This window comes from Podarcis erhardii (assembly GCF_964252035.2).
Source record: "Podarcis erhardii genome assembly, chromosome: 1".
Classification (NCBI taxonomy): domain Eukaryota; kingdom Metazoa; phylum Chordata; class Lepidosauria; order Squamata; family Lacertidae; genus Podarcis; species Podarcis erhardii.
This window is the reverse complement of record NC_138497.1, coordinates 115,260,180-115,274,926: the sequence shown is the minus strand read 5'-3', so window position 1 is coordinate 115,274,926 and position 14,747 is coordinate 115,260,180. Positions and strand designations below refer to the sequence as shown.

Here is a 14,747-nt window from a genome sequence, read left to right as displayed (position 1 = left end):
AGTAAAATACTCCTCTCTTCGAAAGAGAGAGAGAGAAAGAGAGAATATTTTGTTCCTTCTTCTGATGACTTCTATTAACTGTAGCAAAACTGGTGAAACGTTTTCTCTTGGGATCCAGGCATCTTTATAACTGCTGTCCAGAGATACCATCTGGGCTGAAATCACAACTGATAGATCAGTGTTTGTTTTATTTTATGGGATTTCTGGAAAAGAAAAGAAAAATGTTTCGTGGGTTTGAGGAGAGAAAGCAGCAGAAGGATGTCAAGGCTTAGTTCCAGCAACCTGGCTGCATATATACCAAGGTGATTGAAATGCTAAAAGTCACTATTGGCAGCAGGAGAAGCATTGCCCTCCCCCCCCCCCCAAAAAAGTGTCCTTGTTTGTCATGCATCAGCCTTGGCTACAACTCCCAGGCAATGTTGGTAGAAAAGTCATTCTCAAATATGCTTCTGTTTTCCTCCTTTCCCCCTCCCTCCCGGGTCTCATTTGCATATAAGATTAAAAAGAAAAAATGCCTCCCAAAGAGCAGTTGGAAATCCCTGAGACTCACTTTCCTGAGGGCTTGGTGGGAATTCCCACCAGGCTGAGGTGCAAATGCTCTATTTACCGTCACAGCTAAGAAAAGGGAAGCTGCAAAGTTTTCTCTGTTCTGGGATTTGGGTTATGCCTCTGAGAACAAAGAGGAAGCAGCCATGTTAGCATTACTGAAGCAAAACCAATCTTGCATTTAACTGCATGGTGGTAGAGGGCAGTGTAATTCCCCGATATATTCCTCAGGCTCTCGCAAACGCTCTGTGTCTCTTCTCATTTTGCCAACAGGATTCAAAAGGAGCTGGCTGAAATAACCCTGGACCCACCTCCGAACTGCAGGTACGGGGAAAACTGCCCAAACTTATGATTTTTTGGGGGGGAGGGGGGTGGCCGCGGGGTGTGTGTGAGTGAGTGTGCCAACGAGGGCAGAAACGGGGGGTGGGGAGTTAGTGTGAACAGAGGAACACTTGGCGTTGGACAGATGTGTCGCTCTGCAATGTTTGTAAGTGGATTTAAGATAAATCAGGAGTTGTGCGAGGAACAAGTGCAGCCAGATGCTGGATAGAACGTACCATGAAGCTTTGATTGTTAGCTACACAGGGTAGGTGTCACGCTTGCTGGAAATAGTAGCCCTTGTTGACAAGTGCTATGTTTGCATAAGCTAAATTGTCATTACAGACGGGATTTCTTGTTAGCTTAGGGAGAGCTCAGGCTTATGGAATGGTGTGTTGGAATTGGAAGTGAAAGCAGGTAACCCCCTGGGTTGTTGGGGTTTTTTTTTTGCAACTGCGCTCTGCTTTTTTTTCCCTTTTCCTTTTTTTTGAAAGAAAGTTGTAAGTGCAGCATCTGGAAGTTTGGTTTTCTGGGCAGCCAAGAGTCCTGCGATAAAGAGGCATTGTAAACACAACTCAGAGACTCTTGGGAGTGGTGGAAGCTTTTAGCAAAGGAGAAGGGCAAGTTGGTGCGAATGAATGAATGCTTGTCTCTTTTTTTAAAAAAAAATGTGAGAACTCTGGGGGATCTCTACAAAGAGTGAACGCTGGCTCAGCCTTTCGTTTAGAAAGGGTCAGTTGTCATGCATGCATGTGCAGTAAGCAAAACTGATGTGTTCCTCGAATATTCAGTGTTGGGGCTGGGAAATAAAAGTTGTTCTGAACTGTGCTGGATACCTCTATTGACTTTTTGCTCTTGATCAATTCTTGTACGCTTCCGTCCTCCACACCCGCTGTTTGTGTTGCAGTTTACAGTGACCAGTATATTGGAAGCATTCCTCATGTGTGAGAATATTGCACTATTCGGGCGAGGATTGCTCTTTAATTGGATTCTGGGGGAAATAGCTGTCAGAGCCTAAGTGGCTTTTTAAATTTTTTTTGCTGCCGCTGCTGTTGTGTTTTGGCACAAGCGGTCTCTTTTATCACTTTTCTTACCTGCTCCAAAATAAATAAATTCATCTTGACACCAGGAATTGGCGACAAAAGCGTTGACTTCTGCAGGGCAGGTCAAGCGCTATTCTGAGCTTTGTGCCGGCTCTTTGCTGCAAGAGGTCGGCTAGTCTGTTCTTTGTTGTTGCATTTTTGTGGATTGCTGTTGTTGTTATGGTTGTTGTTGTTGTTGTTTTGTGTTACTGCTGTGTGGTCACATCACATATCTGGTCTGGCATCCTATAATGGAAACAGCAAAGCGGGATGATGGTAGAACGTTTTAGAGAGGGAAGGAAACCCACATGCATTTGAGGCTGCTGGTAGAGAGACTGAGCTATGAGCTTAGAGGCCCGCAATTTGAATTTCGCCTTGGCACTGCCATCATCTAACACTAAACTGACTATCAGGGTGAATTCCAAGCCCTGTCTGGAGGAACTGTGGATTGAACCTCCTTTCTGCATGTAAGGTAGATGCTCTCCTTCTAATTTCTGGCTCTTCCCCCTGCAACCTCTCCATCCCAGAATACTGTGTTCTTGCAACCTTGCAGTGTTTCTGTAAAGTTCGCCCAGGCTGAAGTTGGCAGTCTTCAACCTGCAAATTGATGCTCTGCCTTGTTAAATTCATAGCTGAACTGGAAGATGAGGCAGAGGCTGCCTCTCTGGACCATGTTTCTCCTCATCCCACTCCCCTCTGCCCGCCTTCCCTGCTGCGCAGCACAGCTGCAATCCTGTTTTCCTATAGCAGTGGGGTGGGTCAGGTAGCATAAACAGTTAATTTAAAGGCAAAACGGCAAGATTTGGGTGGTAGCCTGAAAATTGTTGAGTGCTATAACCTACGTGAAGTGTTTCAAGCACACAGGGGAAACGCTACACAAATACCGGCGGCGAATGATACGTTGTGCCAGGGAAAGAAATATTTGCTTCTCTGAAAGTGGATTTTATCGTGCTGGGCAGTGCATGTGGTTCTTCCTATCCTTTCTTTCTGTTTGATGCACTGCATGTGTATGGAGAACTTTGGAATCCAGTAAGACTGCACGCAGTGAGAGGGGTGGGGGGCTTATTGGTCTGTGGGTTTATTTTTGTTCTTGTTTTTATTATTCATTTTGTGTTTTTATCTTGCGTTGTTACGTTCTGAGGTCTACAGATGAAGGGCGGCGGTCAACTTGGATAAATATATAATAAAATGACAATAAACTGCATAGTAATAATAATACTAATACTAATAATAATTTATTATTTATACCCCGCCCATCTGTGGTTTCCCCAGCCACTCTGGGCGGCTTCCAACAAAACACTAAAATACAATAACCTATTAAACTTTAAAAGCTTCCCTAAACAGGGCTGCCTTCACATGTCTTCTAAAAGTTTGGTAGTTATTTTTCTCTTTGACATCTGGTGGGAGGGCATTCCATAGGGAGGGTGCCACTACCGAGAAGGCCCTCTGCCTGGTTCCCTGTAACTTGGCTTCTCGCAGTGAGGGAACCGCCAGAAGGCCCTCAGCACTGGACCTCAGTGCCCGGGCAGAACGATGGGGGTGGAGATGCTCCTTCAGGTATACTGTACCGAGGCATAGTTGTTCTTCCTTGAAAGCAAAGAGAGTGCAGGAAGGAAATGATAATGTTAAAAAGAGGAATCAGTAGCGGATATTTCTTTTTCTTTGAGATATGAGAAATATCCAGGGGTAAATATCCATGAGGTCCACTGTCTATGCCATGTGTGCCATTTTGTCCCCTCGATTGACAGGGCTGCGCAAAACCAACATGCCATGCATGTATAGCCATTGTGGAACTTTAAGGGGGCCTGGCCCCTTCACTGAAATTTTTTTGGGGAGGCCCAGCTCCCCAGCCCTCTTACATGGTGTGTCTGGTCTGTGCAGAGAGGTCTAGGAAGAAAGGGTGACACTATGATCTAAACCACTGAGCCTCTTGGGCTTGCTGATCAGAAGGTCGGTGGTTCGAATCCCTGCGACGGGGTGAGCTCCCGTTTCTTTGTCCCAGCTCCTGCCAACCTAGCAGTTCAAAAGCACGCCAGTGCAAGTAGATAAATAGGCACTGCTGCAGTGGGAAGATAAATGGTGTTTCTGGTTTCCGTCACGGTGTTTCATTGCGCCAGAAGCTGGCCACATGAAACCAATGGCCATATTTTTGGAATTTGCAGGTCTTTTGACAAAAGTGGAAAAATCTGTGGAAATTACCTATGTTCACTTGTAAAAGTTTGACTGATTTTTAAAAATGTGTTTCCGCCGATAATTATTTTACGTATAGTTGTCTGTCAGTTGTTCTTGTTTTCTCTATACAGTTTTAGCGTGTACAGTAAGGGAGGTCTCTGATAAAGCAGCTTACTTGGAAAGTTTGATAAACAGCTCCCGGTTAAAATAATAAGCGTGGACACTGTGCTCCCTTGCAGGCTTGAAGTGAAGAGAACATAAATGCTGAAGTATTTGGAATTTCCTGCTGTAATTTATGGGATGGAATTCTTCTTCCACCTGATACAAATTTGTTCACAAGGGTTTTGCTTTTTTTTTTTATTTTGGTGGTGGTTTTTTTTTAAAGAGGCTATTGGATTCTACTGTCACACCAGCAATCTGGGAAAAAGTTCCGTGTTCTCTGTGAGAAATGAGAGGTAGATGAAAGTGAAGCTTCCTCAATAAAAAGGTAGCGTTATTGGAGGAGCTGTTTTGTTAGGGAATTGCCAGTACTCTTGGAAGCTCAGGGTGTCTTCCAGTCATGCTCTTAAACGGTTTTAAGGGCCATTTCGTAAACTGCATTTTGTCTTCAGAAACCACTTCCCACGTATATAAATATGTGTGCCTTATGAAGGGCCCTTGTGTGCAAATAAACAGCAAATTACTGTTTGCAAATTACTCGCGAGCAATGACTGGAAATCCCTTTTCTGGGGCGTGTTTTGGCGAAAGCTGCAATTTGCACATGTGGGCAGCTTTTAGAAATTGCGCTGCGCTTTGTACCTGGGAACTGGCGCCCAAAATGTACCATAGGAAGATAATAATAATAAAACGCATTTCTATATAGTGCATTTCAGACATGCCGAGCGCGTCATGTAGATTGTGAAATGAAATCATTATCACAGACATTACCCCATTAAACAACATCCTCACCGTTAAGCGACAGGCTCAGAATGTTTACAACAATAAAGCCAAGGCATTGTTTCTTGTGCAGCCGAGGCGAGGGTCAGAATAGTAGCTTTTCTTGGTGAGCTTGTGTTCAAAGTGAGATTTGAACCCAGGACATCCTTGCTTGCGGTCCCTGCTCCTGGCTGTTACACAGCATTGGGTAGGGTTACGCCTTTTGCCCGTTCTGCTTCTGCAAATGGGATGAAAAGCCACAGTTGACTAGCATTTCCATCTGATTTCAAAACGATGCTCTCTCTGCTTTCTGTCTTGCATTAATTATCGTCACAGGCAATCCATTCCAGATTTAAAAGCCTGCTTAGCGTCACTCGTGCAAATGTCCTGAATTCAAAGCAGCAGGAAGAAACTGTTGTACTTTGTAGGTTATGTTGGCACAATGCGGAGACACACCAGGTTGCCAGGTGCGCTGCAAACGTTTTGGTTTGGAATTGCCTACGTCATATTTATTTTCTTACGGTGCCTGAACTTGGTTGAGAAGCTTCTCAGTCATTAAAAGTGGAGCTTGATAGCAATATACCTCCGCTCACAACTTTAGTATAGCAGTACCTTAGGTTACAGACGCTTCAGGTTACAGACTCCGCTAACCCAGAAATAGTGCTTCAGGTTAAGAACTTTGCTTCAGGATGAGAACAGAAATCGGGCTCCGGCGGTGTGGCAGCAGCAGGAGGCCCCATTAGCTAAAGTGGTGCTTCAAGTTAAGAACAGTTTCAGGTTAAGAACGGACCTCCAGAACGAATTAAGTTCTTAACCCGAGGTACCACTGTAGTTGCCTTTGACTGGACTTAACTGTCCAGGGGTCCTTTACCTTTGTTTACATGGCATGTCTGGTCTATGCAGAGAGGTCTCGGAAGAAAGGAGCCACCTGTCTCTTTGCAGGTGCTCAGAAGCAGCGAGAGGCACCACAGGATAAGGGATTCTTTTTATTTCTCCCCAGCAGATCTGATTCCAGAGGACTGTAAGGGAAAGATAGTCTCTCTCTCTCCCTGCCCACCCAAACAGTACTTAACCTGAGGTACCACTGTACTGCTAAGCAAGAAAACAAGTGAGGTATTGCGGGGCAGGGTGGGGAGAGTGCTCTGCTTTGAATGGAAAACCAGTCTCTCCATTGTTTAAAGCTCCAGCATTTCAGGGTAATCGGGATTCGCAACAAACCCAGTTAGATGCTGCCAAGAGTGATTTCTCGTCGTCCGAGCTAAAAAGTAATCACAAATGGTAAGAGGAAGCTTGGCTTCTTCTCGTGCCAGAACGATACTAATATGCAAAGGAAATGATTGGATTACTTTGGGGGTTCCTGTGTGTTATTTTGTTTATATGTATAATTAGGAAGCCACTGTGGTAAATGTAATTGGGGATAATTTACTGTGCAGCAAACGTTAGCTTTCCTCACTGACTAGCAGCACTGCAAACATCGCGGCTTGCTCCATAATACAATTATGTTTATCACCCTTTATCTGATGAATGTGAATATTCAGTGTGTGTTGTTTTTTTTTGCCGACAATTTGGCTTGCAATTTATTTATTTGCTGTTTATTTGTTTGTCGGAGCTAGAGCTATATTCACACATTAAAGCCCTCCCCAAATTTGGCAGCGTTGCTGTTAGATTTCAATTTCTGTGTGAATTCGTTTGAGCTTTGTTCTTACTCTTCCCCCACCATCCACTTAACATTCCCATCTAACAGCTTCTTATATTTCACCTGATTTGACCTCTTTGTACTTGACACTTCGAGAGAACAGGCCTTTTCCATCTCGGCCACTTACTGATGCACATCTAAGACATTTGCAAGCAGTAGTTTAATGTGTCAGTGAGACAAATCCATGCTTTATTTTATTTTATTTTACTTTTATTTATTTATTAATTTATTGCATTCATGTCCACAGAGCTCAAGGTCCTGCTCCTCTACCCGCTCCTCTTTAACCTTCACAACAACCCTGTGAGGTTGGCTCAAAGGGAACAGTGACTGATCTCAGGTCACCCAGTGAGCTTCATGGCTGAGTGGGGATTTGAACTTGGAGTTTCTCAGTCTGAGTCTTGATGCTCCAACCTTGGGATGGGGAGCCTGCGGCGCTTCAGACATTACCAGACTCCCAACCCCCTGCAGCCCCAGCCACCATGACGACAATGAATGGTCAGGGTTAATGGGAGCTGTATTCCACAACATCTGGAGTTCCTCACATCTGCTCTAACCACTATACCACACTGGTTTGGAAACATGAGCCAATAAGGTGTTGACTGTGTGAATGCTCAGAGTGTGGATGGGGAGAGCGATATACATGCAAGCCCCACCCCAGTGTCCTTGAAGCTCTCTTGCCCTCCCTTACTCCTCAGCCTTCCTTGTGTTATGTTGGAAACATCTGCAGCGGGCTTCTATTCCTGTTCGCTTGGGTTTTTTTGCTTTATCTTGTCCATGGTTACATAGAGGGTTCTACTCGTGTTCAAGGGAACACGAGTAGAAGCCCCTTACAGACCTCCCTCCTGTAACATTAAGAGGAGGGGCAGTCTTTCTGCCTGATGCCAAAATTACAATGAAGGAGTTGCCAGGCAAGCTTCCTTTGGGAGCACATTCCCCAGTTGAGGAACTACCACTAAAAAGGCCTCCTCCCTACACCACAGATGCCTGGAGAAGGCTCTTTGCTGAAGATCCTAGAGCAGTGTTTCCCAAACTTGGATCTCCAGCTGTTTTTGGACTAAAACTCCCAACATCCCTAGCTAGCAGGACCAATGGTCAGCAATGATGGGAACTGTAGTCCAAAAACAGCTGGAGACCCAGGTTTGGGAAACACTGTCTTAGGAGTATAGATGAGATAAGTGGTCCATCAGGATTACTGTCCTCAAGCCGTAAAGGCCAAAAACACAACTTCAAATTTAGCCCAGAAACTAATTGGAAGTTGGGATTGGCACAACAAACTGGCAGAAGAGAGGTGTAATGTGATGACAACCACCTAGCCTCACAGCTGTATTTTGGACCAATTGTATCATCAGTCCATGATACAATCAAGTGGAAATTGTGGGTGAGCCTTAAGGCACAAGTCAGCACCGTGAAAAAAGTGGACTTTCAGTGTTGTGAGTGTGGGGTTTTAAATATAGAACTTGGACTGCAATCCAGTGCATCTCTTGCCTGAACTAAAACATATTGAGTTCAACTGGACTTAACTGCCAGAACTGAATCCTCAGGCATGTTTTAGGCACAACCTCTTGAAAAAATCCTGCTCAGTCACAATCTTCATAGTTAAGTGTTGAAGAGTTAGGTTTTAAACAGTTTTCAGTTCAGACCTTTCGGATGCTTTTACGATACCAGTCACTATAAACCCACTGGTAGCCTCATAAAGGTTGACTTGCCACTTCGAATGGAGCTCAGCAGGTTGTGGGCTGGCTCCCATCAGAGTGGCCACATAAGATCAGCTGAATTTTGAGAAACAACCAGGAGAGAACAGAAGACAGACAAAGGTCTCACCATCCACCCAAAGCCAGCTATTCAGATCAGCTCAGAATTTCTCTTTTCCTCGGTCAGTTGCAATTTGGAAAAGCTGGACTTTGCTCACAGAGCCTGTACCGAGCACCCAATTCTAGCCTTGCCTATTCAGAAGTAAGACCCAAATAGTCTTACTAAGTCCGTGTCACAGGAATAGCCACCATGGCAACCTCCCAAAATTGCTGGGACTTCTTTTCCCATCATTCCCGACCATTGGCTGCCCTGGCTGGGGCTGACAGGAGTTGAAGTCTAGCAATATTTTGACAGTACCTGGTTGCCTTCTCCTATCTTGGCCTAAAATGACCACCCAGCCTGCTGCAAATTGTTGTAGTGTTTCCCAGTTCGCTGTTTTTCCTGGACGTGTATTTTACTCTTCTCTCTGCCCGCGAAACACGTGTGCTCAAATTCAACCTTTTGCCTGACATCCAGGGCTTAGCGCATTTTCCTCGACAGCTGGTCATAACATTCAATTGATACACTAAGCCTGTTAAACCAAAGGCTGACAGGAAATCTGTGCCATTCACTTCCCTAGTAATCATAGCCGAGCAAGGAAGTAACCCTTCTTCTCATAAAAACGAAAAGGGTCAGGAGTTTCTCATCCAGGAGCTGTCCTCAGACTTTGCTTAATGTGGCTTCCTTTGTATCTCAGCTAAACCTGAAGGGCGAATGTGTGGAGGATGTAGAATTGTGAAAATCACACTTCTGTAGCCGTATTCAAGGCCTTGGGTTTCCCCAACCTTGATCTCTAATAAAAATAAAATGAACACTGGCCAGGTCCCTATCATTTAGATAGATTTCTCTCTCTCTTTTTCACAGCAGTGTAACAACACTTTCTTTCTTTTTTGGAGTGGGGTGGGGGGTGGGGAGTTTCCTCCTAAGCACCAGCAGCCTGCAAGGGAGAATGGCATTTAATTTGAAGGAAACTTTTGGAACCCTCATCTTAGGGGAAATTTGCACTTGGCAAAAAATGCAAGTTAATTCCTTGAATGCTGTTGTGGAATTTCCTGCCTTCGGAAACGGGTTTCCACGTGTTTTTGTTTTTGTTGTTCCCTGCTAGGGAAAAAGAGTTCAAAAACAATGCTTCTGTTTGGACGACGCAGTTCAAAAGAAAACTCCGAGTTGGCTTTTTGTGTTCTGACGTCTTTGAAGCGCCAGCCTCCTCCTCCCCCGCCCCGTTATTCTCTCCGGCGTATAAAGGAAATTTACTTTCCTTTAGTTTCCTCCCTGTTTTTTTTTTTTTTTTTTTTGCGAGTGAGTGCATGCGCATAAACACAACACGCCACTGAGATGATCTTTGATTGTGGGAATCTCTGCTGTCGCCGTAATAGTGACTAGAGATAGCAGCTGTGGCATTTGGTCCTCTAAGCAGTTGTGACAGGAGTTTGCCGTGCCAGTGGATCATTGCCAGTATTATATAGCTGTCCAAAAAACGGTGATGGATAGGCTCACAAAGGCGATTCTGTTTCGCTGAACTAAAAATCACAAGTTCTGCAAACGTAGGAAGCTTGCCTTATAACAGTCAGATTGTTGGTCTATCTAGCTCAGTATTGTATAAAAGAGCCAGTCAGGTGTAGCGGTCAGAGTGTTGGACTAGGAACTGGGAGACCAGGGTTCAAATCCCCACTCGGCCTTGAAGCTCACTGGGTGACCTTGGGCCAGTTACTCCTTCTCAGGCTTGGCCTACCTCACAAGGTTGTTGTGGGGATTAAGCAAAGAGGGGGAGAACCATTCATGCCACCTTGAGCCCCTTGGAGAAAAAAGGGGGATAACACAGCCCCAGGGATGGGGTTTTAACTTGGGTGGGTGCTATACTTTTTGGAGGGTGGGGTTGTTTTAAATTGTTGTTAAATATTATGTGTTGCGGCAGCTAGACTAAGGCTAGCAGATTTTCCCGGGGACAGTCCCCAGATTTACAAATTAGTCCCCACGCCAAATCCATTGAAGTTGAAAAGTGTCCCCAGATTCATTGAAAAATATCTGATAACCTTAAGCTAGACTGGTGACTGGGAGTGGCCACCGAGACCGTATAGCACCGGTCCTGAGAGACCTTCATTGGCTCCCAGTACGTTTCCAAGCACAATTCAAAGTGTTGGTGCTGACCTTTAAAGCCCTAAACGGCCTCGGCCCAGTATACCTGAATGAGCGTCTCCACCTCCATCGTTCAGCCCGGACTCTGACGTTCAGCTCCGAGGGCCTTCTGGCAGTTCCCTCACTGTAAGAAGCAAAGTTACAGGGAACCAGGCAGAGGGCCTTCTCAGTGGTGGCACCTGCCCTGTAGAATGCCCTCCCATCAGATGTCAAGGAAATAAACAACTATCTGACTTTTAGAAGACATCTGAAGGCAGCCCTGTTTAGGGATGTTTTTAATGTTTGATGTTTTACCGTGTTTCTAAGATTGTGTTGGGAGCCACCCATGGTGGCTGGGGAAACACAGCCAGATGAGCGGGGTATGAATGATAAATTATTATTATTATTAGCATTAGGATTTTTGTATTTGTGGCATGAAGTATTATTTAGGGGTTTTTTCGGTTGGGGAGTATATTGTTTATTAGTATTCATATATTAGTATTGTTAATTGTTTGTGTTATTTTTATGTTTGGGTCATCTTCATTTTCGTTATGTATGTTGTTCTTTGATTATTTTCATCATGTGTTTTGTGCTTCGTATACTGTAACTTTGTGTCGTGAACCACCCTGAGACCTCTCGGGATAAGGCAGTATACAAATTTAATTGAAGATGATGATGATTAATAATGCTCTCCAGGGTTTCAGATGGCGTGTGTGTGTGTGTGTGTGTGCGTGTGTGTGTGCGTCGGGCATTCCCAGTCACACCAACCAAATCAGGAATCTTCTGCATAGAAAGCATGGTTTCTGTCACTGAGCCGTGGCTGCTCCCTGGTAGTATAATCCAGACTCCATGTTAAGGAAGAGCTGAATGCTGGGGCTTTTATATATAAAGCTAATTAAGAATACTTGGGCATTCTCACTTGTTTGCACACTTCTCCTTCTGCTGGCTATGGGAATGGAGATATGAAATAATCAAGCAACTTTACCTGGAACTTGCAACATACTTTCATGCCTTGAGTTCTTCTAAGTCCTGTTGGTTTTGTTGCACGAGGTCATTACACGCTTAATAGGAGTTTCCCGCTTGAAATTAACGGCATTCAAACGTGTTAAACTTTGGCCGGATCTCCAGAGGGATGCTGGTGTTGTCTGGACATCGGCTTTCGCATCCAACACCAAATTATACGCTTGCGCGGAATTGTGGAATAGTCGCAGTTCAAAGGCTATTCGAGGTGAAGGAATCCCGAGTTACATCTGCAAGTCCACAAATTGCTGTTTGGTGAGTCCAGAATGGTCTCAATCTCTCTGAGATGACTCTTTGCAAATTTAATACAGTGGTACCTCGGGTTAAGTACTTAATTTGTTCCGGAGGTCCGTTCTTAACCTGAAACTGTTCTTAACCTGAAGCACCACTTTAGCTAATGGGGCCTCCCGCTGCAGCCTCACGATTTCTGTTCTCATCCTGAAGCAAAGTTCTTAACCTGAGGTAGTATTTCTGGCTTAGCGGAGTCTGTAACCTGAAGCGTATGTAACCTGAAGCGTATGTAACCTGAGGTACCACTGTACTGGCTATCAAAGTGGCTAAAATATATACAGTGTGTATCCATGTATAAAAGGGGTCATTAACCACTTTTTGTCATGCTGTCAGATAATGCTGCCGGCTGCCTTTGTGGCCTAGTCTTGCACTTACTGGTTCCCTATTACAGGAGCTGTCTCTAATGGTGCCATTTGTGCTTTCTCCAAGGCAAAGGGCTTCCTGTTTATCTGTTATTGGCACTTGTGAAAATACTGCTTGACGGGGTTTTCTTTGCACGTTTGCATTCTGCCCTGGGGAGCGAGGGTGGAGAAAGGAAACTCCGAATAATGGTTGAGGTGGTCTTGCCACATTGGGGCATGCGTATGAAAGAGTGTGTGCTTTTCAGTGTTAAAAATGTACTGCTTCCGGGTCAGTGAACACTTGCTGACAGGATTGAGCGAAAGCAGGGTTTGCTGATTTCTGGAATAGTGATGGAAGGCGGGAGAACGGGAGAGGAGAGAAAGTTGTGAGCATTCTAAGGGTATCCCAACTGCCCAATGGTAGAGATGGGCCTTTGGCTTGCCGATGTAGCAAAGTGTTTCCCGAACGTGGCTCTCTGGAAGTTTTTGGACTACAGTTCCTATCATCCCTGACCACTGGTCCTGCTAGCTAGGGATGATGGGAGTTGTAGTGCAAAAACAGTTTGGAAAACACAGCTGTAGCGGAGCCATCCTTTGGAAGATGGAGCTGAATGAAGCCCTTAGCTAGCCGATCCCGGTGGCAGGACTGTCTGTTCAAACTGCGACTTCCTTCATCGTTAATCTTTTCGGAAGGTAAATCAATGCGTCACAGCCGTTTAAAGATGTGTTTAACTAACGATGGCCTTTATTTACCCATAGCTATTATTAGTAAGTGATTTATTGGCGTATTGGGGAGGGACCTGATGATTTAATTTTGGAGCAGCGAACTCGGGAAAAGAAGAAAAAGGGAGCGAGATGCCATTTAGTACAGCAGCGGCTGTGACAATCTATTATTTTATTTTAGTCATTGCGCCTCCCTTTCTGCCACCTCTTAGTCCTTCAGGGTAACTAGTACTTAATGCGAGTAGCTATGGTGCTAGATACTAAACACAGTAGACTTCCAAGGCAATTAGATGCCTAATAGAATTTTAAGAGAGTTATTAATTTAGCAGACTTGACAAGGCTTGGAGATCAGGAGGGTCTTTCTCACTTTGCTACACTTAGGAACGATTAGAGCATATTTTATCCAAGACAGGCTCAGTGTTTTCAAAATAATCATAATAAAAAAAAAACCTAATGGATTTTATTTTGTACAGACAGAGCTCCTCTCTTCCTCTATAGTGAGGTGAAACTGCACTCTTGCCATCTTCATAGGTGGAGGCCTGTGTTTAGTGTTTTGAGTTTAATATTCCTTCATTAGTGTTATTATTATTATTAATCTTCACAGCAACCTTCAAGGTAGGTTACACTGAGCTGCCATGACTGACCAAAGCTCATCCAGTGAGCTTATTCGCTGAGTGGGGATTTGAGGCCTGATCTCAGTCCCAACACTCTGAACACTACATCAGAATAATTTCCAACGAGAGGGGTGAATTAAAATAGGAGGCAGAAATATATACATACACATAGGGCCTGAATTCAAATCCTGCCTGGGCCTTTTCAGGACTCAAAACTATCCCAGGGGAATTTCTGATCCTTTCCTCCGTTTCATCTGCAGTTTGTCATACATCCTAAGTACTAGACACAACTTTTAGAAGACATCTGAAGGCAGCCTTGTATCTGGATGTTTTTAAGGTTTAACGCTTTATTATGTTTTTATATGTGTTGGAAGCCGCCCAGAGTGGCTGGGGCAACCCAGTCAGATGGACGGGGTATAAGCAATAAAATTATTATTATTAAATTGTTATCATGGGCTGGGGTGGGGAAGATGCAGTTCAAGATAAAAGTGATTGGCTGCTGGCAAAGGCTACAGAAACAAGAAAACCACAGTGCTGTGCCTCTGGTGGGTATGTGGGCTTTCAGGGTTCACACTGGAAAAAAACCATTTTTAAATGCCCCCCCCCCCAGGTTGGGAGGAAAAACTGCCCATAGAAATCAGTAGAGAAGTCCAGAATTTTACCATAGATGTGACTGGGCAGTCTCATGTCTGGCCAGAAACAAAAGTTAGCTCTTTCTAACTCAGGGTTTGTTTTGTGTGAAACATCAGATTTTAAAATGATTTTAAATGAAAATAGTTCTGCCTGTGGACATTCCAATGCGGATTCCATCAATTATCCCCATAATGTCATCCCCTGCCTTGTGTCGTCGTCTTCTGTGGTTGTTCTGCTGCCTTGTTTTAAATATCTACCTGGTCCGGATATTGCCCCCCCCACCACTCCTGGACCAGAAAGTTTGGAGTTTGAATTCCAAGCCAGCTGCAGATGGAAGACAGAGGCAGGCGAGATGGAGATGAGAGCTGATTTCAGGTCCCCCCTTGCCGTTAGCACAATCTTTCCTTTAATTTTATTTGTGTTGTCACAATCTTTTAATTGAACCCAGCTTTGGGGATCTGACAGAGTTGAAAAGTGAGCTAAAAATAAC

The 14,747-nt window shown here is 44.5% G+C and overlaps 1 protein-coding gene across 2 annotated transcripts in view; it reads left to right on the top strand.

The window, feature by feature from the left end:
* Nucleotides 1–14,747, top strand: part of UBE2E3 (ubiquitin conjugating enzyme E2 E3) — a 96,089-nt gene that overhangs the window by 4,057 nt on the left and 77,285 nt on the right. For both annotated transcript variants that reach the window (XM_081849490.1, XM_081849489.1), the window contains exon 3: nt 820–870. In XM_081849490.1, coding sequence (XP_081705616.1) covers nt 820–870 — 51 coding nt within the window. The remainder of the gene's footprint in view (nt 1–819; nt 871–14,747) is intronic.